Here is a 26428-nt window from a genome sequence, read left to right as displayed (position 1 = left end):
ATGGCCCATATCAGTCAGTGGATGTAAATCTGCTATGTGTACAGGGACAATACAATACAATGCTTACTTGAGCTACCCCAGTGACTATTAAATGCCAGTACTCAATAGTAATAAAAACCTGAGAATTGTGAGTTACTTAGGCAGTAATCTTGTGGCTGCTAGACATTGTCTGAGGGGCCATAAGACAGTGGATATTCCCTCCTCTGAGGTTGGAGACAGTGCTCCAACCTCAAAAGTGGGAGTCAGAGATCCAACCCCCTCCAGCTCGCAGCTGACACAGAAAGAACTTCATTGGCTGGCCTCCAAAGTCAGAAAATCAACCTCAGAGAGGGGGAAAGGGGGGCATTCCAGTCAGTGGGGAGGGGAAGAGATTGGAGAGGCCAGGATACAAGTTATCTTGAGCCTCTGCCAACCTCTCCTCTCCAAAGCACTATTGGTAGACGGACTAAAAAGCCTGTCTAGTAAAATATGCAGGGCAGGAAAACAGGGAGTTGAAGCCTATCACGTCTGGGTTTAAAAAAAAAAAAGCATACGCAAATGGCAGCGGCTACGGCTGCCGCCATTTGCGTTCCTTATTTTTTGCCGTCTTAGTCTACGTCAATATTTACATAGACAAAGACGAAGAAAAGAAAGGGGAACGCAAATAGCGCCCACTACGCTATTTGCGTTCCCCTGTCTTTTCTTCAACTTAGTCTACGTAAATATTGACGTAGACTAAGACGGCGAAAAATAAGGAGCGCAAATGGCGGCAGCCGTAGCTGCCGCCATTTGCGTACGCGTTTGGTTTTTTTTACCCAGAGCCCTCCGCAGCCAGAAATCCGGCTGCGGACGGCCCTGGCCTGGGCCTGGCCAGCTGCTCCGCAGAGCTGCCGCAGAGCACAGCTGGCCATCGAGGATTCCGGGAGGGAGGACCGGATCGCCTCCCCCCTGTCGAGGATTCTGGGGGGAGGGGCGGAATGCCTCCCCCCCATGAACAGAATCCACGAAAAGGTAAGTCACTTTTGTACATCCCTACAGCCGACAAAGTACATTAACACTGTACATTTGGCGCCTCTACCAACCTTTAATCATAGCGTGGTAAAATTGTTATCTACAATTTCACTTTAAAGAAAAGTGAAATTGTTCTCAAAAGTTGGACCAAAAAAGGACAGTCCAGATGTTCATGTCTTGTCTTCAAAGATTCTATATGGTAGAGTGCTCCTGCTTTGCATGCAGAAGGTCCCAGGTTCAATCCCTGGCATCTCCAGTTAAATGGAACATGCCACAGGTAATGGGGAAAGATCTCTGCCTGAGACCTTGGAGAACTTGCAGCCAGTCTGAATAGATAATACTGGGCTAGATGGACAAATAGTCTGACCTAGTAGAAGGCAGTTTCCTGTATTTATATGTCATGTCCAATCGATAGCTATAAAGCCTGACTACCTGTGAAGAAGTCAATCTGATAGGCAAAATTCACTTCCAGCACCCAGACAACTATTTGCAGAATAGATTGGCCACCACCAATACAGAAGATGCCTTCTTTCTTCTGCCTTCACATGAAGATTGGAATATATACAGAAAATGTTTATAGAAATAAGATGTTAAAACTTTAGGTGAAAGTATTTCCACATGAATTTCCAGAGGACTTATTTTAAGAACGTGATAACAACGCTCATTATTAGAATGCTCTATCTATGTTCTTTTTGCTGTATTTCCCTTCAGAAAAAGTACAAAGAGAAATTTGAGAAGCAGAAAGGAAAGCCATGTGCCATCACAACTGATACTCCTGAACTTCGAAGAATCAAGAAAGTCCAAGACCAGCTCAGTGAGGTAAGCACCAGGACTGTCAGGTATTAAGCAGGAAGCTACATCTCTCTGATGCTATTTTAATTCTAGTCAGGAAGGCAGGAACCACACAGATAATGTTACAAGTAAGCTAATCTGGAGCCTCAAGAGAAATGCTGCTATGATTCCTGGCACAGGAAACTGTAGATGCAGCATCAAGCTAGAAATTCTAGAAATCAGATTGGAATCCTAGATACCTATGAGGGAGGGAGAGAGAGATAATAGTTCTTGGCTAGCTAACACACACACACACACACACACACGCCTCTATTAAGTATAGGAGATGTGGGCATAGAAGCAGCTTTCACCATGAGTGAAATATAGATATAGACTGGCCTTCCCATAATTCCCAGCCAGCATGGCTAATGACTGGGAATTATGGTCATGCTGGCCAGGAATTATGGGCGTTGCAGTCCAACACATTTGGAGGGCACCAGGATAGGAAAGGCTGATGTAGACAGTTGTAATATGAATGCATATCTCAAGACTGTTTTTCCACACACACACATCACACATTTTTGCACATGTGTACCACAACGGTTTTTGCACACAAATATATCTGGTTTGGGATATAGCATATTCTTGTCTGGGGCAAGAATGAATTTTAAATGGTTGGTTTAAAGACATCAGTAAACTAATAGGGAAATGCAGAATAAAGTATGGAGCTGAACCAATGCTATATTTCTTCACTATTTTGGATTCTTTTGTTTACAAGGGACTGCTCACTCAGCAAAAAGATTCTACAGCTTCCCTTGATCTGACTTAGTCTCGCTCTTGGTTATTATCATGTACCAAAATTAGACTTAGATAAAATTTCAGAAAAAACACGGTTGGAACTTCAGGTGTTTTGATTAACAGCCTAGTTCTAAGCATATGTCCCATCAAGGTCAATGGAATTTCTAGTGAGTATGCTGACTATTGCAGCCCTATGTTGCATAAAATCTAAAAAAGAAAAGAAAAAGTTATTTCACCTAATTCAAAAATTACTCTATGCAGCCACATCTTTGACAGTATATCCACACAACACATCACATGTTCAAAATGCATCTCACCAACCCATTACAGGTTGGATTATGCAACATTTTTCTCAGAATATTATGCAACTCCAGATACTTCGTTGTCTTCAGCAAACAGCTGCACAATAATGCACAGAATAGCACTAATGCCTGAACTCATTCCAGTCGTATGTCTTTTGATCTGAGCCATTGTTGTGATCGGTAAAATAATGCCAATTGTGTAAAATCTTTTTCAAAGTAATGATTATGTGTGATCTATGTAGTTATGCATGTATGTATGTATCTATCTATCTCTGGTATACTGTAGGTTCACCGTATTGTATATATGTTACTGTAGGTTAAATATCGCATGGCTGGGGATGAGGCTAAAACTGACTGTCATGTTGATGAAAAAGCAAGAGACATTGAACATGCCAAGAAGGTTTCTCAGCAAGTCAGCAAGGTAAGTCATTCTGAGGAATGCATAATGCTAATGAGAGTTGTAACTATTCACATGAATGCATATACAAGTCACACATGGCCCTGATGGAGTTTAGGGCTAGTTCAAACAGCTTTGACGCTTGAGACATGAGCCACTTGTTTACTGCAGTGAGCGACAGAAAAAGGTTTACCTAAATCAAATCAGCTATGTAGTTTGAAATGAAGATTGACAAGATGCCACTCCAGCCAATGTTTATTTATTCATTTAAGGAGGCATAAGCCCAAGTCCTAAGACCTTCAGGAGAGGCCCTTCTTTTGAGACCACCACCTTCAGAGGCGTGTTTGGTGGCCACCGGAGAGAAGGCCTTTTCAGTGGCTGCTCCCAGGCTGAGGCTGGGTTTGTTCCCTCTCTGTTGTCTTTCCACTAACAGGCAAAGACCACTTTATTTAAGAAGGCTTTTAGCCTGTAAATAGGTCTGGTGGGCTGTTTTAAATTTTTTTTTCTGTAATTGCTACATTTTTATTGTTTTCGAATGTATTGTTTTTAATACATTTTGATTGGTTCTGTAAGCTACCTTGAGTGCCATTTTTTGGTAGAAAGGTGGGGTACAAATCAAATAAATAAATAAATAAAGCAAAACACCTTAGCAAAGTGGCTTACAATACAGCTAAAATGATAAAAAATTAAGTTTAAAGCTAAAACCAAAAAGAAATCAATACAACAATAATATAATAAAAACAGCAGTGATTTAAAAACAGAAGAGTCCAGTAAAAACACAACGATCTGTTATTAAAAAAAAAAAGCCTCCCAGAAGAGAAAGTCTTTAGAGTTCACCTAAACAGAAGGAAAGAAGGAGGTTTGGCAAATCATTACCCAGGGAGTAAGTTGTGGGGCCATCGCTGAGGAACTGAAGGCTTTCTTAGGAGGAATTTTGCTATAAAATCTGCTAAGCGTAGGCTTTGAGTGAACAAAGAGAGGTGCTTCCCTAAGGCTTGTATAACAAATATGCTGTTTTGCCTTTATGTAGGTTTTATATAAACAGAACTGGGAAGAGAATAAGGAAAAGTACCTGCTTCCCCCTGATGCTCCCGAGCTTGTGCAGGCAATAAAAAATACGGCCTTGTACAGCAAGGTAGGCCAGGCCCTGGTTAGAAGGATCCATATCATTTCCCATTCATTCACTTGTCTGTTTCATTCAGGTTATGTGCCACAACTGAAACATGTTACCTTTTCTCTAAGAAACAATACACAGAAGACTGGGAAGCAGACAAAGCACTCTTCTACCCATACGATGACAGCCCAGAACTAAGGAGAGTAGCGCAGGCCCAAAAGTCCCTCAGTGATGTAAGTATCAAGGCCTTTGGTAGTCTGCTATGGACCTGTGCCATTGGAAAAGGGCTCCCATGTTTAACATGAGGTCTTCATGACGTAGGCACTTGATAAGAGCACAAGGCTCTTTTGGGGAGCATTAAGATGTGTGTTGTGTTGCTTTATTCTCCCTGAGCTGAAAAGTAAGGCTAACAACTCTCCCTTCTTCAGGCACTCACAGGCTGCAGTGCTAAATGGATTTGCCCCCTTGACAAAGTAAACCCCCTTGAAACCAGTGGTACTTACATCTGAATACACATACTTAGGACTGCACTGTCAGGCCCGCCACTAATGCCACTGGCTACCCCCTCCAGACTTGCTGCTATCTTAAACCTGATAGCTGTCAGGGCAGTATCCAATGCTGCTACTGTACTCCTGCTGTTGTCGATGCACTAGTGGGACCCACTGCGAGCACAACAGGAACGAGCACTTCTGACGGCAGTCCTGGAAATGAGCAGAAATGCTCATTTCCTGAATGGGACAGGTCAATGGAGCTCCTTTCTGCAAGTTCTGCTGCCCTTCCCTGTGACAGAAACAAGCATCTTGGCTTGTTTCCAATTGCTGCAGGATCTGCTAGCTTCCCGTTCTACTAGCGGTGGTTCCTGCTAGCACACAGGCAGCGCTGGATACTGTCCTCAGTGCTTAACTGGTAAAGCAGGAGATGATGGAGTGTGAGTCTACCTGGAGGCAGTATGTTCTGGCCTGAACGTTCTGCCCCACAAAATGCAAAGTACCCGGTATTGTTCACAGAGTTTCAAACCTATCTTGGCAACCATAAGGGGTAGAAAGTTGCTTTTTATTTATAATGAAAACAGAAAAATTCAGGATACTGAATTCTGCACCCAAAATATCACAATATCGCAAAATATCACAATATCACACAGTGTTGTGTGAAGGCTGGACTTTTGAACGAGGACTGTTGAACTAGGACTGGCGAGATCCAGATTTTCATCTTTGCTCAGCCAGAAAGCTTACTGGGTGACCATGGACCAGTGACCATATTCCAACCTGACCCAACTCATAGGGTTGTTGCAAGGGTGAAACGACCAGGCAAACCATGCACGCTGAAATGTCATCGCATCTCATTGTATGTATAAGCATGCATATGTGGCACTGAAATGGGCTGTTTGGATTATTGGGAGTGATTTTGAAGCAGCTTGTTCCTCCTTCGAACAAGCATCCATGTTTCTCCTTGCGAGAACATCATTCCCCAATCCTTCTAGCACCAGAACCATTGAAATGAATGTGCCTGTGCAGTAGGAATCTGCACAGCTGGCAATTTTTTCAGTGGAGGCTGGTGGCTCCAATGCCACTGGGGTGGTGAATCCACTTCGGGTTTCAATCAGAACCAGTCAGAACTCTAAAGGAACTATCCGAGGTGTGAAGCTTCGCACCTTGGATAGCTCCTTTAGAGTTCTGACTGACTGTGACTGAAACCCGGAGTGGATTCACCGCCCCACTAACATCAGACCTCCACTTAATTTTTTTACCAGCTGCGAAGGTGCTCTGACAGCCAAGCCAACCTCCTTGAGCAGAGCGCTGTATTGGCACCTAGCAGGATTTCCCACTGAAGCCTAAAAAGAAAAAGTGTAAATAAAACGATCGCCTCCTCTGCTAGCCTTGTTCAGTTAATGGTGCAGAATTCTAGAGGAGCTACGCTAATTTAACTCAGTTTATTTTGTCACAGTGCAAGCTAGCTCCTCTGAATGGTTGTGTTAATAGAAAGCAAGAACAAATGCTCTCCTTATTTAAACAAGCCGTTCCTCTCTCTTCCCCTTATTTCAGATTGTCTACAAAAAAGGGCATGATGAGCGCAAAGCTAAATACACTCCTTTGCCAGACCCACCTGATGTGGAGCTTGCCAAGAAAGTAACCAGACAGCTGAGTGATGTGAGTATACTGTAGTGACCGTTCTTGGATAAACATCTCCTTCTAGGTAATGGGAGCAGCAGAGCTGTCCAAGTGCTTTCTAGTATGTAGAGGCAGGGGAACATATGAAGAGCCCTCCAAGGAGAGCCTCTGCTTGTCACATGCCTTCTGCAATTGTAATTATTCTGCTCCCAACTGGCTCTCCCTGTTTTCCACCCTCTCTTTCATTTCATCCATTCAAGCCTTAAAAACCACTTGTCTTCACTAGTACTGTTTCATAGTACTCACTTAAAACCTCTGGATGCTTCAACTATTTTTGTCAGATAAGGATGGCCGGCCGGGGCCGGCCCTACCATTAGGTGAAGTCAGGTGGTCGCTTCAGGTGGCAGATGCTGGGAGGCAGCAGCAAAGTGTTGGAGGAGACAGATGCGTGTGCCACACGGCCCTCTCTGTGCCCTCTATGCCAGCCTGCTGCCTTCAGCTGCAGCGGAGGATGCTGTCCCATCACCAGCATCGTAGAAAGATTCAGTTGCCAGCCCAGTCAGCTTTTGTACATGGAATGGGAGGGAGAGCCATCTTGTCCTTCACCTCAGGCAGAAAAATATATTGGGCTGGCCCAAAACACAGGCTTACTGTGTAATTTATTAGAAAGTAGCCCAAACATTATCAGCCACAGGGCTGCCCAAAGACATTTTGCCACCTGAAGTGGACTAGTGCATGCTCCTTGGCTGACGCCTGCTCTTCCGCTGCTGCCTCCCTCACGTGGTGCACTGACCTTAGGTCCAGTGACTGTCACTTGCTGCTCCTCCTCCTCCTCTAAAGAGTTTCTGCTGCTGCTGCTGCATGATCACTCCTGCAGACCATCTGGGGCCATCTCATCCCACAATGCCTCACTCTGAGGAAGGACCCTACATTTTGATAGGGGCCTTCCTCAGAGTGAGGCACTGGGGGGACAGGGCAAGGTAGCCCCAGGGAGCCCTATAGCCATGCTGCCAGCTGCTTTCCTGCAGTGACAAATGCTATTCAAAGTTTAAAATGTAAACAGTTTTTGCTGTTGTGGGAACACAGTAGCGGTGCTCCTAGGCAACGGCCACTGGTGAGTGCGCATAGCCAGCAGATGCACTAGGACCTAGCTTTTTGTCTTGGACCATTAGCAGGCTGCCAGTGGTGTGTGTGTGGGGGGGGCCCTGTGGGTGGAGGGCAGCGGTTCGCGAGGCGGCAGTGAGGGGTGGCCGTGTGGGCAGCTAACAGCAGTGGTGGATGGGGGATGCGATTTGCCAGCTCCCCCAATCCCCTATCTGAGCCAAGAAGCTCATGTTGGCTTTTGGAAGGGCTGGCCCTGAGGTAGGAATTTTTATAAATAGCTATGGCTAAGTGAATCACATATACCTCTCATTTCTTTTTCTTTACACTTGCTTCTCATCCAGTTTTTTTCCTTTACTTTGTTATTCTCTTAATACCAGGGCTGCAATATTTAGCATATTAGGTAGATTAATCAATAAATGATCAGTTGATTTAAAAGGTGCCCAGAATTAATTGAACAGCATCTTTTAAAGAATTTTAACAGTATCTTCCATACAATTCGTTACAAAAACTTAAGAAGCGGCATTCCCCCGCTACTCATACGCAGGACGGAATGCCTATTCTAAGTTGGTGCCTACTGCAGTATGTGTGTACATATTCTAAAAAACAAAGTATGTATTTTCTTCAAAACTATCATTTTTCTTCAGAGGCAAACTTATGCAGGTGTAATCAATTGATAGATCAGTTAAATTCCTGCAATTCATAAGCTAAGCTTTATTTAATTGGGTGACAACCCTAAGTTGTACTATATAAGCTTGATAACAGGGAATATGTCCCCTCTACTTCTTATTGTTACATTTTTCATTTGATGAGCTATGGTAATTCAGTTATAGAAACTCCTCCAAGGAGACCTAAAAAGTAGTTGAGCTAAACATGGAATAAATGTTCCTCTCTATATTTAGATCTTCTTTTCCATATCCATACAAAATCATGCTTCACAGACCCAGTAAGTGTAACAGACAGAATGTCTATACCTGATTTCACGCACTGAATGAATGCATAACTGATGACTTCCATAGCCATGAAGCATGACCAATAAAGTTAATATTTAGGTATAATTACAGTAATGTAGTACCAAAGACTGAAAGAGGAATGAAATTAATATGGCCGTGTAAGTTGTTGTAAATAGCCAGTACATTTAAACTCAGAAACAAAGTTGATTTTGATTTTAAAAACGGGAATGTTATCTGACCTTCTCATGAACTGCTGCATTTATCAGTGTTCTCTTCCTTTACTGGAATACCTCAAGAGTTGCTCGCTGCTGGCTTTTCTGATTTCCCCACTTTATGTTTCAGTTGAGGGATAGGCAATTGCTGAACAAAGAAGGAGAAGAGGACAGCTAAACAGACAGGCTCATACACATTCATAGAGTTGCTTGGGAGCCAAGACCTTTTATGATGCGAGGGGGAAAGAAGATAATTGAGTAACTGAGGCTTTTTGGTGTCTCTCTTTCCTTCCTACCCATTATAGCACCACTGCTGACAGGATTAGTGAACTTCTTTCAGATTACCTCGTGGCCCTTTGTTCTAAAGGGATACTTTTTAATCTACCCTGTTAAACATAATAATAAATATTTGTGGTTCCCAAGACAAAGAACAGCTGATCTACCATGTAGATCGTGAGAATCTGATGGAATTACATGTTTTCAAGCTGCATTTCCCTCCCGCACACCTCCCTATAACACTGAGGATTAAAGAAATTGTGGAACAAGGAGGCTTTATTCAAACATTCAAGGAAATTGAAGGGGAGAGACTGAAAACCGCGGTCCAGGAGTAGGAAAGAAGCTATGACAAGGGAATGTACCATAGGAGCAGATTTGGACCTTTTACTTTAGTTCGGCCTTCCCCAACCTGGTGCCTTCCAGATGTGTGGGACGACTCCCATCGCCCCAGCCAGCATGGCGATTGCTGGGGATAATGGGAGTTGTAGTCCAACACATCTATTGGGCGCCGGGAAAGTTGCATTTGGTTATCTGAAATTTAATATTTATTCGTTTTTGTTGCAGAGTAAGTATCATGAAGATTATAACAAGAAGAAGGGGAAATGGAGTCAAACCCCGTGCTACGACGTTGCAGTTGCCAGAATGAATTCTGACAACTTGAGCGCGGTAAAGAAATTATTTCGAGCCCCAGCAAATTAATACCAGTTTTGTGCTTTGATTATTACACTTTCTCCTGCTTTCTATATGCTCTTGTCTTTTCTAAATAAATTCCAGTTTAGTTCTATACTTTACTGAGCTGACTATATGTATTGTGGTGGTTGTTGTTTTTTGCTGCTCACAGAGAAAATACCAGGAAGACTGGGAGAATACGAAAGACCAAATCTACTTTATGCAAACAGAAACGCCAGAATATGGGGTTAATAAGCGAGCTGGAGCTGTTGCCAGTAAGGTATGTTGCCATTTCTAGCTTGGGGCTAGTTTGGAAAACTGTAGCAGCTGCCTGATCCATATGGTACCACAGGTCTTCTGTTATTCCCATCCTATAAGTGAAACAACAGTTTCATCCATTTTCCACAGGGCTTCTTCAAGATCTTTTACTGCCCTAGGTGGGGTGCAGCACTTTCCATGCTGAGCCCCCAGAGCAGTTTTTCAGGGTGCACAGGGGGAAGGAGACATTGGGCAGTATCCAGTACTGCTGCTGCACCTCCGCTCATTCCATGTGCCCAAGGGATCAACTACTAGCATAAGAGGAACTAGTGCTTCCTTAAGCAATCCCAGAAATTAGTAAAAATGCTCAGTACTAGAACAGGATAGGTCAGCAGAGGTTCCTTCTGTCAGCTCTGTTGCCCTGCCCAGTGTTCTGCTCTAACTGGGTCTGGGTCTTTGCTGGGCAAATACAGGGATGAAACAATAAGGATGTCAATTTAGCAGGCAAATGACCAACCACAGTTTTACCAGGTGAGTAGGGGTTTTCTAGAAAGAGGTCTAAGGTGCAGCCAAGGTCAAAATCCAAGAGATTCGTCAAGTAGAAACACAATCCAAAAGCAGAATCAGGCAGGAGTCCCGGAGTAAGTAGCACAGAGGTGCAAACACAAGCCAAGGTCAGGTTAACAGAAGACTGGAGCAGAAAATAAGACATTGTTCCCATTAATGGCTAGACTGATACTACAGGCTTATATTGCCAGAGCTTCCTGAGCCCCACCCAGGGTTTAGCTGCAGTATGTTACAGGCCTTGCTCCCAAGGAGTCCCTTCTTTCTAATCAAACACTTGTTCTCAGAGGAGCCTTACTGGTCTGTTTCTTGAGGCGATGACACTCTCAGGAGCTAGGTTGTGGCCCATCCTCAGCAGCAGAGCTCCTCTCCTCCTCTGGGGATGGACCAATGGTCATCTCTCCTGAGGGCCCACGTTCCCCCAGGTCTACTGCAGTGGGTGGCTCCTTGGTGTCATCAGTCTCTAAGAGCTCTAGCTTCTCATCAGAGGAGGATTCCTCCAATGATGGAATGGCATCCTGTTCTGGAAACTAACATTTCCACTCATTTCTGTTTGCTTCAGGAACCACTAGCTTCCTGTTGTGCTAGGGGAGGTCCCGCTAGTATGTGGGCAGCATTGGATATTGCATATAGGTGACATCACATTCCTTCGTTCTGCTGCAGGGAGTGTCCTATGAGCGTAACTGTATCCAACCTACTGAGGACTGACATACAAGCTTCATTCGTTTCAAGAAGATTAAAAAATAATAATTCTCAGATTCAGTAGTACAATTTCTTTAATGAGCTTCTGCCGCACATTAAAAATGTGGTTGTTCAGGCAGGCATTTGGGGTGGGTTAGGGTATTTTTTATGATGTTTTTAATGTAGAATCTTATTGTTTTAACTGTTTTGTTGTTGTACATCGCCCAGAGTGGCTGGGTGACCAGCCAGATGGGTGATTAATAAATTAAATAAATAAATAAATTCAGCACAAGGGAAAAACTAATTTGATACAGACTCTGTCTCTCTCTTAAAATAAGCAACACATTTTTCATAATACTTGTAGGTATAATACATGGTACTTGTGTCACATGAGATTATCAAAAACTTTGGCTATTGGGTGGTATAGATATGTAACAAATAAATTAATAACATGAAATAATATAGCCACTTCTATCACACAAACACATTGCCAAGCTTCAGCCATAATGGCGACAAATCTCCTCATTTGCAATTGTTTTCCTAATTGAAGGGACCAAATCTCCTAATTGCCTCAGAGGTACTCTAATTAAAATAGTAGATAAACGTTGTCATTTTGTTTTTTTCTTCAATCTTGTAATATAATCACCACTATAAAAAGTACACTAGACATTTGAGGTACTCAAAGTACACACAAATTTTGGAAAAATGACTTTGTTTTTAATTTCTCTAGGTGAAATACAAAGAAGATTATGAAAAGTCCAAAGCTTCTACAGATTACAATGTGCTTCCAGCTACAGAGAACCCACTGCTCAAGCATCTAAAAGCTGCTGGAAATCTCGTGAATGATGTACGTATGCTGCGTTTCTCCAGGGATGGCTTTGGAGCTGGCGGTGTCTACGGGTGTGTCACAGTCAGAAAGGCCCTGCCAGACGCCCATGGTTGCCAGGTGCTAATACTGGACCAGAATGTAGTGGAAGCTTTGAGGGGCTCCCAGGCAAGGTCCCCGGTGGGGAGCCCCCAAGCGCTGTTCTTGCACCACCCCTGTAAGCCTCTGTGGCATTCCCTCCAGTGGAGGCTGGGGGCTCCGATATCAGTGGGGCTCTGGATTTCAGTCAGAACCAGTTAGAATTTTAAAGGAGCTATCCAAGGTGCTGAAGCTAAGGTGCTGAACCTAAGCACCTTGGATAGCTCCTTGAGAGTCCTGATTGGTTCTGACTGAAACCCAGAGCGGATGCACAGCCCTGCTGACATCGAAGCCCCCAGCCTCCACTGATTTCCTCTATTCCTGTGTGGGTTTCAGTGGGTTCTTTGGTGGCACCCCCCCCTGAGCCTCCCACCACAAGTTTACTGATTAGCAGGGGAAGGCAGCAGCAAGGTGATGCCGAAGGGGAAGCTTCTGCAGAGCTGCACAGACTGGTGCATCTCCTTTCAGTGCTGGGTCTCTGCTTGAAAGGATTCCTCCCGCCCCCAGACTTTCCAGCAAGGGCCTGGCACTTGGAGAAGCACTGGTCTGGGCAGCTCTGCTGCAGCCGCCATAGTCTTTCTCCCAAATGCCTCTCACCCCAGCATAGGAACGCTGCATTGGGAGCAGGCCCTGAGGCATGTGGGGAGCTTCAATGCTTTTCTTCTCAGTGCTGGCCTTAAAATTAAAACATTAAAAAAACCCACCATTTTAAAAATCTGGCATCAGCCCCAGTGGGCCGTGGCATTTCTACCACTGTGGTGAGTGTTGACACCTCGCCTGTCTGGAACGTCCGTTTTGGATACTTACAAGTAGTCGAAATTTGGCCCACTTCAGTCCAATCGAGGGGCGCTCTTCAGCTGATTGTCTCATATGTCATCAGAAACTGTGCTCCCGACCTCGAAAAGCCAGCTAGCATGGTTTTTTCCGTGTCGGCTGCCAGGGAGAGGGGGGCAGAGTGTGGATTCCTGGATCTGAGATTGGAGTGCCGTCTCCGACCTTGGATCCAGGAATCTGAAGTATCCTATCCCCCCCGTCCCCGCCGACGCTGTCTAGGGGCCATAGGTTTGGTCCTAAGTGTTTTTTAAAAGGAGAATAAACACAGAAGATAAATCTATTTAGCCATGCTAGCTAAATAGATCCTCCAGTTTCAGAGGCAGTATTCCTCTGGATACCAGTTAAATATCAATATTCCTCTGAATACTAGAGGGCAAACAGTGGGGAAGAACAGTTGCCTTCACCCCTTGATGGTGGGCTTCCTAGGGGCATCTGGCAAGCCACTGCTGGAAACAAGATGCTAGTCTAGATAGTCCTCCTGGTCTGATCCAACAAGGTGATGTTCATATTCTTATCACAGTTATAGATTTTTAAAATGTAGATTTAAATCCAAACATCTGCTCTCCAAACATTTGCAACAGCACAAGCTTGCTAATCTGATAGCAACATGAGCAGTGGAAAGACTGATGATATTTGATGCGTCCCTTTTTATATTATGGCTTTTTACATTTCCCCCTGGCAGAGGTTATATAAGGAAGCATATGAAAAGGCAAAAGGAACCAGCATTAACTACTGCGACACTCCAAAGTATCAGCTCGACAATGTTTTGAAAAACTTCAGCGACGTAAGTATGGTAGCGATTGCTCCTGTATCGTGGTCCGCACAAGACTTCCCTAAACTGGTACATTTTTTGTAAGATATGGTGGCATTCTTCTATAGGTTAAATATAAAGAAGGATATCAGAATGTCTTGGGCCGGTACATCGGCAGTGTCGAGGACCCGTATCGAGAACACTGCATGAAAGTTGAAGCTATGAAGAGCGATGTAAGTGTGGATTACATTTACTTATCTAGCTTCCCTTCTTCAGATATGTTCATGGTGGTTATTGATCCCTTGTTTTTTTTCCTAGAAAAACTACAAAGCAGACTATGAAGATGAAAAGGCAAAATGCTACTTTCCACAGACCATAACTCAAGAATATGAAGTCTTGAAGAAACTAGACCAGTGCAAAGATGTAAGTAATTGTTGCTGTGGGATCTTATCTTTATTTTGCATTAAGCAGTGTGGTGCAGAACTTCAAATGGTTAAAGGAAAGAGCCCCAGCGCTTATAAAAAAGTTATATATTTTCCAAAATATGCAACATATAAAGCAATTTAATGCTAAAACTGTAAAGTTTACACAAGCAAATATTAACAAAAACACATCTGTATTAGTACACACACACAAGAGCAGTCTCAGACTAAATACTAATTAACTACTTCCATCATGGACTTTAATAATTCACAGAATTGAAAATAAATGCTCTTCAATCTACCTTCTGTTGAAATATTTATTCTGCTGTATAATATAGTGTCTGAATGTCTGTTTTGAGTCCTGGGCAAATTACAAATTACTCACAAATGTGTGCAATGGAGCTCTGATCCTTTCCTGTTAATGAAAAGCAGCCTTATGAGGCTGGATTTTGTGTGGAAGAAGGGCATGAAGAGGGGAATGATTTTGAGCTGGCAGATGCCCAGTGAAGAAAGGTTTCAGCTGTTCTTTCTTCCTGCCTGGCTGCTGCTCCTCTGCTCACAATTGCAGCCTCCAGAGGCAGGATTTCATTAAAAGAAAACTGCTCGGGTTTCCTCCACTCATTTGCATGTAATGTGTAGTTTGCCCTCTCGGGTCTCATCTCTTCCTGTGTATTTTATAGGACTCTTGTGACACCTTGTGGCCAGAATGTGCTCAGTCCGCATGCATAATTTCTCCAGTAAAACCTTACATATCAGTACAATTCACCCTGGCCAGGTCTACACCTTGTGTCATAACTTTATGATCCCATCATGGTAACACTATATCCTTCTTGTGCATTTATACCTTGTAGGACACACAATGATGTTTGTTGCAGTATATTGGATAATGTGGAATAAAAAGCCGGAAATAACGCTACGATAGCAGTATATAGAATATGCAATGTGCCCCAACAGTTATCATTACACTTCAATACTGCTATAAAGCAGTAGTGTAGATCTTGCTCCTCTTTAGACATAACAGTGAAAATCACGGCCTACACCAGTGTGCACATATGACGCATGACAAGTATATGCAGCATTTGTGGTACTGACAGGAGTGAAATCTCACAATATGGTGTTGAAGAATAAATCAATTAAACTCCTTCTATGGACATCTGAGACCCACAGATGCATCATAACTTAGCGTGAGGGCTTTAAGGTCTGCATGTGACAATGGTGTACCTTGACTTGGCCTACACCACTGCATTTGTATGTGGCAACTGTGCCATAGTTGCATTACTATCCATGGTTCTCAGTTAAAACTTATCAGGATTTGTGACCTCTTCCTAGCCAGACATCTGATGCCTCTTGGATGTTTTGTATCTTTGATAGACTAGAAAGGCTTTAAGATCTGCAAATGACAATGTTGCATTTTAGCTTGCTTGATCAACCATACTGCTATATCTGAATTTAGTTTAGTGAATTCTTTACTTAATATAGGACCACCATTACACTGATGCTACTGGAAATCAACTGTCCTTTTCTTTCTTTCTTTCTTTCTTTCTTTCTTTCTTTCTTTCTTTCTTTCTTTCTCCTCCTTCTAGTATACCTACAAAAAGCATCCTGATAAGATCAAATTTACACAAGTGACAGACTCGCCTGTTTTGGTCCAAGCACAAATTAATTCCAAGCAATTGAGTGATGTAAGTAATGTAGGACATTTTTCTGTCTAAACAGACATAGGATTGTGCCCTTAAACTAAAATATGCTGGTATTTTTGGTACCACCCTTTTTGCATACAATCCTGCCTACCACTGGAATGCAGCCCCTGAAAGTTTTTCCAAAATGAAATTCAGCAGGTTCTGCACCTCTAGTGTAAAGTGACCCATTCTGCTTTCTGCAGATATAAGTGAAGTTATAGTTCCTGACACTGGTTGAAAACCAGGTGCACACATCGTGTGCTCCAAGAGATTTGCTTTTAAACATTTGGATCCTTCCTCTTGTTCAGTTCTGACATTAGCAGCCTATGCTGGAGCTTTAACTGAAGTCCTTCAGGCTGTCACTTCTTACATCATTATTGTTTATTTTGCAACTTGCATTTCAGCTGAGGTACAAAGCCAAACATGAGGGTGAGAAATTCAAATGTTCCATACCTCCAGATGCACCTATGTTTCTCCAGTCCAGAGTCAATGCATATAACATCAGTGATGTAAGTATGAGCCTTATAATACATATTGTACTTTCTTAGCTAGAAAGACGCAGTTTACTCGGTTGCAAACCACAGTTGGTGCTGTTGTTATTTATGATGATGGTGGTGGTGATGAAGATTTTGTATAATTACTTTGTCATTAATTGCAATGGGACTTAAGCAGAAAGCTAAACCAAGCTTTAGATGAACAGTTAAGGGAAAGAGATCCCAGAACTAGGTGAGTGAAGGAAGGGGCCAAATCTGGTTGTGGACTAAGATGTAGGATTAAAAAAAAGAGACTGGCAGATAAGGCAGAATCAGGCTTTACTTCCAGACAAGGCTATTATTATGCATTGCTCCACAAGATTCTTTGGGGCTCCTAAATGTTGCTGTCTTCCATCTGTAGCCCCCGCCCCCTGCTCCATCTTCCATTAGAAATCTGGATCCAGCATGATAGTTCCAAGTGTAAATTATTTAAAACAAATGTATGTTTTCTTTTTTAGTGATCTACACATATCTATTGTTGTAATTTTATATATTCTCTATGGTAAATAGATGGATTGCTGTTTTATGTCTCACCTTCTTCATGTTATCTGTTTCTTTTTCCTCTGTCAGAATTGGTACAAGTATGACTGGGACCAATCGAAAGCTAAGAAATTTGACATCAAGATGGATGCCATTCCAATTCTTGCCGCTAAAGCCAATCAAAAAATTGCAAGCGATGTAAGTGTTGCACAGAAATGAAAGTAGCTCTTTGATTGACTTGGATTTGCACACAGATGTTCTTACAGAAGAACATTAATGCCTTATCCTCATGTAGGTGGAGTATAAGAAGGGGTATGAACAGAGCAAAGGGAAGCTAATTGGAGCTTTGAGTATTGAGGATGATCCCAAAATGATACTTTCTCGGAAAGTGGCCAAACAACAGAGCGATGTAAGTACTCATGAAGTATGCACTGGAGTTAGTATTTATGGGATGCTGGCAATGTGCTAAATTCTTTCTGAATGTTCACTTATTGAGATACTTTTATCTTCCTGCACCCCAGGAATGTTACGACGACGACGACAATGTTTTACATTTCTGTTTCACCCCATAGCTGAAGCTCTCTGGGCAATTTACAAAGATTAAGAACACAATATGCAAAATTTAAAAACATAAAAAACACACAAACAGACACTATATACAAAGACAACATATATCTAAAAACAATGTTGAGCGATCAGCCAAACCATAAAACAAACCATAAAACAAATGTTTAAAAAAAGGAGGAAGAATAACGGTGAGAATAGTTCAATAACTATTGAACTGTTTTAAAATATCTCAGTCTGTGAATTGTATCCAATACTGGCATAATCCTCCGTGCCGATAAAAAACAAACACATTACAGCAATTCCAAAAGAGGCCCATGTCAAGCTTTGGTGAACCTCCAATTCTGCAGCTTAAATGAATATGTAGCAATTGTGATGCAATCAGTGCATAGCACACAGTGTATAACTGCCAGATAATGTGATGGTGGGCCTGACTTAAATGGGATTGAAAAGGGAATAAGACAAATTGATTGAGGACAGGGTTATAAAGGACTATTATGCACATAATTAGCTAAATGGAACGTTGGTTAACAGAGGCTCTGAACCTCTGAATGTACCTCTGAACATCAGTTGCTGGGTGGAATAGAAGGTTGTTGCCTTATGACCTGATGGTGGATTTCCTAGAAACATCCAGCTAGCCACTGTTAAGAACAAGATACTACTGGGCCAGATCTGTCATTGGTCTGGTCCAGCAGGACTCTTCTTATGCTTCTATTTGGATTATGGATTTGAAAAATGTAGATCTGAATCCAAACTTTGCAGTACAGCTTGATGTCTTGTTTTCCGCATTTGCAGGCAGTACAAACTCGCTAACTAGCTGGCAAAATCATAAGTGTAGGGACTGATGATATTTCCTGTGGCCTATTATGGCTTTGACAATTTCTCCCCTTGGCAGTTATTATATAAGGAAGCATATGAAAAGTCAAAAGGAAGAAGCATTAACTACTGTGAGACTCCGAAATATCAGCTCGACAACGTTCTGAAAAACTTCAGCGACGTAAGTATGGTAGCGATTGCTCCTACATTTTGGTCCACACAAGACTTCCCTAAACTGGTACATTTTTTGTAAGATATGGTGGCATTGTTCTATAGGTTAAATATAAAGAGGGATATCAGAATGTCTTGGGCCGGTACATCGGCAGTGTCGAGGACCCGTATCGAGAACACTGCATGAAAGTTGAAGCTATGAAGAGCGATGTAAGTGTGGATTACATTTACTTATCTAGCTTCCCTTCTTCAGATATGTTCATGGTGGTTATTGATCCCTTGTTTTTTTCCTAGAAAAACTACAAAGCAGACTATGAAGATGAAAAAGCAAAATGCTACTTCCCCCAGACCATAACTCAAGAATATGAAGCCCTGAAGAAACTAGACCAGTGCAAAGATGTAAGTGTTCGTTGCTGTCAATTTCTTGATAATAAATACACTTCAATCCCCCCCACCCCACACACACGCACTCGCTCTGTGGAAATACTTATTCCATTAACTAATAAAATATGTCAGTGTCTGCTTCCAGCTGCATTTTGAATGAGGAACAAATCACAGGTTAGTCCCAAATGTTTGTAATGAAGCCCTGACCATTTTCTTCTAATGAAAAGCAGCCTTAAGAAACCAGGATTTTGATTCAAGGAGTGGTGTGATGAAAAATGCCTAGTGATATTTTTCAAAAGACTGAAGTTGTCTTCAGTCTTTGTCAAAGACTGAAGATATTTTTCAAAAGACTGCCTCCTGTGCCCTCTACTCAAGCCTGCAGCTTTCAGAGGCTGCTTTTCACTAAAAGAAAACTGCTGGGCTTCCTCCACTTATTTACCTGCTATGTAATAGTTTGCCCTCTCAGGTATCATTCTGAAAGGTGACATCTTCTTCATATATATTTTCCAGGATTTTTGTGACATCTAGTGGCCAGAATGTGCTCAGCCTGCATGTATAATTCCTCAAGTAAAGCTATACATATCAGCGCAATTCACCCTCCTCAGCCTTAGCAGTACAAGTCATGGCCTATACCCCTGTACTGATGTATGGCAAGTGTGGTATGGTTACATTACCATCCATGGTTCTCGATTATAATGGGCCAGGATATTTGATATTTTCCCAGAGAGATCAAATATCCTCCTGGATGTTTCATAGCTTTCATAATCTGTGGGCTTTTAAGATCTGTAAATGACCGTGTCAGCTTAACCAGTTATACTTTTGCCGAATCAATCAGTCAATCAATCATACTGCTATATCAGAATCTGGCTTATTAAGAGTGCAATCCTATGCATGTTTAGACAGAAAAAAGTCCTACAACACCCACGCTGGGAGTTGTAGGACATTTTTAATGTCTAAACATACATAAGGATTGGACCTTAAACCTTTTACTTAGGCTAGTACTGAAATATAGGACCATATTATTTCCATATGCTACTGGAAATAAAATGTCCTGCATGTGTTTCTTTGTTTTCTCTTCCATCTAGTATACCTACAAAAAGCATCCTGATAAGATCAAATTTACACAAGTGACAGATTCTCCTGTTTTGGTCCAAGCACAGATTAATTCCAAGCAGCTGAGTGATGTAAGTAACCCAGCAACTGAAACAACAAACTCCTGCCTGGTGTTATGTTTCATGATGTCTTTTCTGACAGTTTCCAGTCATGACGTTGTAGCTTCACTTTGTGATGATGTTGAGTGTGACCCAGAAGAGGCCAGTGATGGACATGAGACTTAATACTTGTTCCATATGGAGAAAAAGATTTGTCAGTAGATTTCTGCATGCAGAAGCAGGAATAAGCAATGGTCTATTTCTAATAAGAGAGGGGTCAGATTTGAAACTTTGCTGGGTGGTATACTTTCCTGATCTGGAATCCCTGTTTCTAACCCTATATGCTTGATGGAGAGGGTTGTGATTAATCTGTGAGGAGTAAATTTCACTTTCTTCAAACTCAGACATATTCTCTTCTATATTAGAAGTCCAGATATTCCAAAGACTGAGTTTTGTCATTCAGTCAGTGGTGATCCTTGGTGAACCTTTAGCTCACCTTAAGCCCTGGGAATAAAGTGATTTCATATTCCTTAGTTGCTTATGATTGGAATCCACCACTTCTTCTTCTTTTTTTTGTGGGGAAGGGTATAATGATGTCACACCAGGTCTTTGCAGTGTTGTTTTAATGCCCCCTTTTAAAAATTTATCTTTTTTATGCGCCTCTGTTCCATAAATGTCATCAAAGTAGTGTACAACCATTCAAATAAAAACAATAATAAACACATAAAAGCAATAAAACATTATTAAAACATTAAAACGTTCCACTTGCCAACAGTATTAATTCCACATAATGTTTTGATATAATAAGCATTAAATAGCCTTGGAAAAAAGCATAATATTGAGATGAACAGAATTGTACACAAGTTAAAAGCCCTTGGAGAAATGCAAGGAAATATTGAGAAAAAGAGGATTGTTACACACAGAGCAACCTGACAAGGGGTGTGTGTGTGTGTGTGTGTGTGTGTGTGTGTGTATGCTTACCCTTATGGTTTAAGTCAGTTAGAATTTGCAGATAATTAGCATTAAAATAGCACGTGATGACTATTTGGAAATTGAGAGTTTTATGACACCTCTTACTATTTTTGATTGAAGATGTTGCATGGTATGAAAGGAAGTGAACATCTCTTGTTGCTTTGTAGCTGGAAGCAAAATGCCTTCTATTATCAGATGACGTAAAGTAGGAGTATCCAACCTTTTGGGCCCATGGACACAGCTGGCATTTTGAAAAAGTGCCCTGGGAACCACCACAAAGTGGTTGCTGTAGGGGTACGGGTGGGGCCAATCACAAAAATGTTGGGAGCGTCCCTCTTGTCTCTGTGTTTGTGTGACTCACTCTGGCTTCTCTCTTTCTTTTTCTCTCTGGTTTCTCTCTCTCTCTCTCTCTCTGGCTCCTCTTTTCTCCCTCTGTATTTCCTATCTCCTATCTCCTGTCTGTCTGTCTATCTGTGTGTCTGTGTGTCTGTCTGTCTGTCTCTCTCTCTCTTTCTTTCTTTCTCTCTCTCTCTCTCTTCTCCTTCTTTTCTTCTCTCTCTCTCTCTCTCTCCCTTCCCATCCTGATACAACTGAAAGGAGCAATTTATCCATTCATTTGCATGCAGTGATGTGAGAGGGGAGTGAGACAATTTTTGGCAGGGAGGAAATTTACCGCTCTAATTAAGTTAATGGAGAATCACTCCATTGGCTTGTATGGGGAGGGGAAAAGCGGTCCCCTGCCAAAGACTGCCTTGACCAACGGTCCTGCTTGGGGGGTATACATCGCCCTACTTCCAGCCATTTTTTCAGCAAGGAGGACGGTTTTCTCCTTATACAAGTGAATGGAGGACTTGCTCCATTCACTTGCACAGGAGCCAAATAGCTTGGCAGGTGCCTCAGCCTGGTCTTGTAGGTGCAGTGGCACCATCAGGCACCACGTTGGAGACCCCTGGTTTAACGTGCTCCATTCTGCAGAAATCAACGCAGATATACTTTCTGGAACTGATTGAGAAACAGGTGCACAAATAGTATGCTCTATTTGTTTTTAAACATTTGAATGCTTCCTCTTATTCAGTCCTGATATTAGCAGCCTATGCTGGAGCTTTAACTGAAGTCCTCCAAGCCATCTTATGTCAATAATCTTATATCATTATTGTTCATTTTGCAATTTGCATTTCAGCTGAGGTACAAAGCCAAACATGAGGGCGAGAAATTCAAATGTTCCGTGCCTCCAGATGCACCTATGTTTCTCCAGTCCAGAGTCAATGCATATAACATCAGTGACGTAAGTATGAGCCTTATATTATATGTTGCACTTTCTCAGCTAGAAAGACACAGCTTACTTGGTTGCAAACTGTAGTTGATATTGCTGATATTGAGGATAATAATGATGATTGTATTAAGGGACAAGGAGCCCAAAAGCAGGTGAGTGAAGGAAGGGCCCAAATTTGGTTGTGGACTAAGATGTAGGATTAAAAAAAAAGATTGGCCGATGAGGAGGAGTCAGGGGTGCGTCCAGACAAGGCTATTCTGGTGCAATAGCTCCACGGGATTCTATCGGGAGTCAAGATGGCGCTGTTTTCCATCTGTAGCCCTCTACCGCTCCTGTCTTCCATGGAAAGTCTGGATCCAACCTGATATTTCCAAGTATGAGTTAGTTAAAACAATATGTATTTTTTTTTAGTGATCTACCCATATTGTAGTAATTTTATATATTCTCTATGGTAAATAGATGGATTGCTGTTTTATGTCTCACCTTCCTCATGTTATCTGTTTCTTTTTCCACTGTCAGAATTGGTACAAGTATGACTGGGAGCAATCGAAAGCTAAGAAATTTGACATCAAGATGGATGCCATTCCGATTCTTGCCGCTAAAGCCAACCGAAAAATTGCAAGTGATGTAAGTGTTGCACAGAAATGAGGGCAGCTCTTTGATTGACTTGGATTTGCACACAGAGGTTACAGAAGAACATTAATGCCTTATCCTCATGTAGGTGGAGTATAAGAAGGGGTATGAACAGAGCAAAGGGAAGCTAATTGGAGCTTTGAGTATTGAGGATGATCCCAAAATGCTACATTCTCAGAAAGTGGCCAAACAACAGAGTGATGTAAGTACTCATGAAGTATGCACTGCAGTTAGTATTTATGGGATGCTGGCAATGGGCTAAATTCTTTCTGAACGTTCATTTATTTAGATGCCTTTTATTTCCCTGCATCCTAGGAATGTTAAAAGCAAGAATAAGTGTGAGAATAAATCCTATTGAACTAATTTAAAATATCATAATCTGTGAATCGTATCCAATACTGGCTTAATCCTTCTTGCCAATACAAGATAAACACATTACAGCAGTTCCAAAAGAGACCCATGTAAAAATTTGGTGAACCTCCAGTTCTATTGGCTGATTGACCTGACCTGGCTTTTCTTATGCGTCCATCTAGATTATGGATCTGAAAAATGTAGATTTGAATACAAACTTTGCAGTGCAGTTTGATGCCTTGTTTTCAGTACAAATTTGCAAACTGGCTGGCAAAATAATAAGTGTAGGGACTGATGGTATTTCCTGTGGCTCTTCTATATTATGTCTTTGGCCATTTTTCCCCTTTACAGTTATTATATAAGGAAGCATATGAAAAGTCAAAAGGAAGAAGCATTAACTACTGTGAGACTCCGAAATATCAGCTCGACAACGTTCTGAAAAACTTCAGCGACGTAAGTATGGTAGCGATTACTCCTATATCGTGGTCCGCACAAGACTTCCCTAAACTGGTACATTTTTTGTAAGATATGGTGGCATTGTTCTATAGGTTAAATATAAAGAGGGATATCAGAATGTCTTGGGCCGGTACATCGGCAGTGTCGAGGACCCGTATCGAGAACACTGCATGAAAGTTGAAGCTATGAAGAGCGATGTAAGTGTGGATTACATTTACTTATCTAGCTTCCCTTCTTCAGATATGTTCATGGTGGTTATTGATCCCTTGTTTTTTTCCCTAGAAAAACTACAAAGCAGACTATGAAGATGAAAAGGCAAAATGCTACTTCCCCCAGACCATAACTCAAGAATATGAAGCCATAAAGAAACTAGACCAGTGCAAAGACGTAAGTGTTCATTGCTGTGAGAACTTATCTTTCTCTTATGCTATGTGGTCCAGATCTTCATGGAGTTAAAGGAAAGAGCCCACATGCTTTCTTTGTGAATTCATCATGTATTTTCCCAAATATGGAGGATATAAAGGCCCTTTTGTGTGTCCTGTCAGCATCGGAAATATAGTTGATGGGTATATGTGAGAGGTCTTTCTCCGTTGCTGTGCCTAAGCTCAGAAGCTGCCTTCCTTGGGATAACCATCTGTCTCATGCCTTGATGGCTTTTTGTTGCTGGCTGAGCACCTTTTCTTTTCTTTAGGCTGGCTTTTGGCCTGGCCAACGCCCAGGAGTTCTTTTGGGTTTGTGATTGATTCCTTCTATGTACTGCTCCTGTTTTGTTTTTATGCAGACCTACATCTAGTTGATTATTTGAAATCTTTGATGTAAGCCACCTTTATAATTTCTGTTGTAATGGAAAAGAGGGATATCAATGTTTTAAAAACAACAACAATGCTAAACCTGTAAAAAGTAATTAAAGGAAATATTAGCAGATATACACCAATGTTAGTACATGCTTAACCAAGTGAAGACTTCAGGCTACATCCAGCATTGTATGAATGGTGTGGGGCTTTCCATTTCCCTCATCACCCCTTCAGCCCCCTACACCCCTGCAAAATATGCTCTGGAGGGTCCCACCACACACCAGAACTGATTTTGTGGGGCCCATGGCACTAAACTGTTGAGGGGAATCCATCCTGCTAGTGCAGGGGTGAGCAACATGTGGGCTATGTGCCACATATGTCCCCAGCCCCTTGCTGCTGCTGATAAATTTGCTATGGTTGTGGCAGGAGGAAAATCAGCAGTTTGGGCTGAAATGTGGTGGTGTGGCAGCGGCGGCCACAAAGGGGTCCTATTAAGCTTCTTCTTTTTTTTGCTGCTGCCACAGTGGCAGATTTCAGCCCCTGCCATTGCCACGCCAAATTTCTGTGGTGAGTTCAGCAGTTCAGCAGTGCAGCAGTGGGTGGGGGGGCGGGGCGGGTGCAGTGCAATCCTCAGTGGGTTCCACAGCGGCACAGTTTGCCCCTAGACCCCAGACAGTTTTCACCCCTGTGCTAGTGGATGCCATTCCAGTGGCAGGAGCAACCTGTTGGATGCAGCCGTTAAACTTAGTGCTAATTAAATATATTGCCCAAATCTTTGATAATAAACGTACTTCAATCCCACCTCCTCTGTGGAAATGTTTATTCCATTATCTAATAAGCTGTGTCATCGTCTGCTTTCAGTTGCGGTTTGAGTGAGGGAGAAATAATCGTTAGTTTGAAATGTTTAAATGAACCTCTGACCGTTTTCTTTTTATGAAAAGCAGCCTTAAAGACACTTTGATTTTGAGCAGAGGAGCGGTGTGAGGAAAAATGCCCAGTGGGTGGAAACAGTGAAACTGTTCTGCTTGCCTCCTGATCCCTTCTGCTCCAACTTGCAGCCAGAGGCTGTTTTTCATTAAGTGAAAACTGCGAGGGCTTCCTCACTCATTTACTTGTCAAGTCTAGTTTGCCCTCTCAGGTACTGTCATTCTGAAAGGTAACTAGGGATGGATGAATCTGTTAATTTCATTTTTCATATCTTAAGTTCAGTTGAACCCAAACACTGAGATTTTTTTAAGGGTTTACATTAAAATTCATAGGCATTTTTGTGCACATTTCTCTTCATAGACACATTTTATATGCATTTTTGCCTAATATATACACTCTTGCAAGTTTTCCTAATATTATGCATATTTGGACATTATTTTCTATAATATATATGCATGTTTGAATGCATTTTTGATTGGAGAACTCCATTGCAAAAGTCAGAAAAGTGCAAATTTCAAAGGATTCAGTTTGCATAGAGGTTTGAAAGTGAAATTAGATTCGTTCACATTTAAATGTGAACTGAATTAATTTCTCCCCCTTCCCTAAAGGTGACTATTTATATGTGTTTTCCAAGGTTCTTGGGACATCTAATACTCAAAATGTGTTTTGCCAACATGCATAATTTCTCAAGTAAACCTATTCATATCAGTGCAATTCACCTGCTTCAGCCTTAGCAGTACAAGTAATGGCCTACACCACCATACTGATGTGTGGCATGTGTGGTATGGTTACATTAACATCCATGGTTCTTAGTTAAAATTTGCCAGGATATTTGATATCTCCCTAGATGGACATCCAGGACCTCTTGGATGTTTCATATCTCTGACAGTCTGTGAGCTTTTAAGGTTTGTAAATGACAATACCAGCTTTACCAGTTAAACTTTTGCTGAATCGATCAGTCAGTCAATCATACTGCTATATCTGAATTTGGTTTATTAAGGGCACAATCCTATGGCTGCTAGACAGCATCTAGATGGCCATAGGATTTATCATTTTTTGGGAACTGAGCTCGGAGCCAG

The 26428-nt window shown here is 42.0% G+C and overlaps 1 protein-coding gene across 2 annotated transcripts in view; it reads left to right on the top strand.

Moving 5' to 3' along the window:
- Positions 1–26428, top strand: part of NEB (nebulin) — a 245400-nt gene that overhangs the window by 9923 nt on the left and 209049 nt on the right. For both annotated transcript variants that reach the window (XM_084810696.1, XM_084810706.1), the window contains exons 5-22: positions 1702–1809; positions 3178–3282; positions 4289–4393; positions 4501–4605; positions 6415–6519; positions 9587–9688; positions 9864–9971; positions 11925–12041; positions 13675–13776; positions 13872–13976; positions 18703–18807; positions 19878–19976; positions 22096–22200; positions 22708–22815; positions 22910–23023; positions 23524–23625; positions 23721–23825; positions 23911–24015. In XM_084810696.1, the coding sequence (XP_084666822.1) occupies positions 1702–1809; positions 3178–3282; positions 4289–4393; positions 4501–4605; positions 6415–6519; positions 9587–9688; positions 9864–9971; positions 11925–12041; positions 13675–13776; positions 13872–13976; positions 18703–18807; positions 19878–19976; positions 22096–22200; positions 22708–22815; positions 22910–23023; positions 23524–23625; positions 23721–23825; positions 23911–24015 (1905 nt within the window). The remainder of the gene's footprint in view (positions 1–1701; positions 1810–3177; positions 3283–4288; positions 4394–4500; positions 4606–6414; positions 6520–9586; positions 9689–9863; positions 9972–11924; positions 12042–13674; positions 13777–13871; positions 13977–18702; positions 18808–19877; positions 19977–22095; positions 22201–22707; positions 22816–22909; positions 23024–23523; positions 23626–23720; positions 23826–23910; positions 24016–26428) is intronic.

The sequence above is a fragment of the Heloderma suspectum genome, chromosome 1 (assembly GCF_057233095.1).
Source record: "Heloderma suspectum isolate Gila_16-S chromosome 1, 16-S_ref, whole genome shotgun sequence".
Lineage (NCBI taxonomy): Eukaryota > Metazoa > Chordata > Lepidosauria > Squamata > Helodermatidae > Heloderma > Heloderma suspectum.
This window is presented reverse-complemented; position numbering and strand designations above follow the sequence as displayed.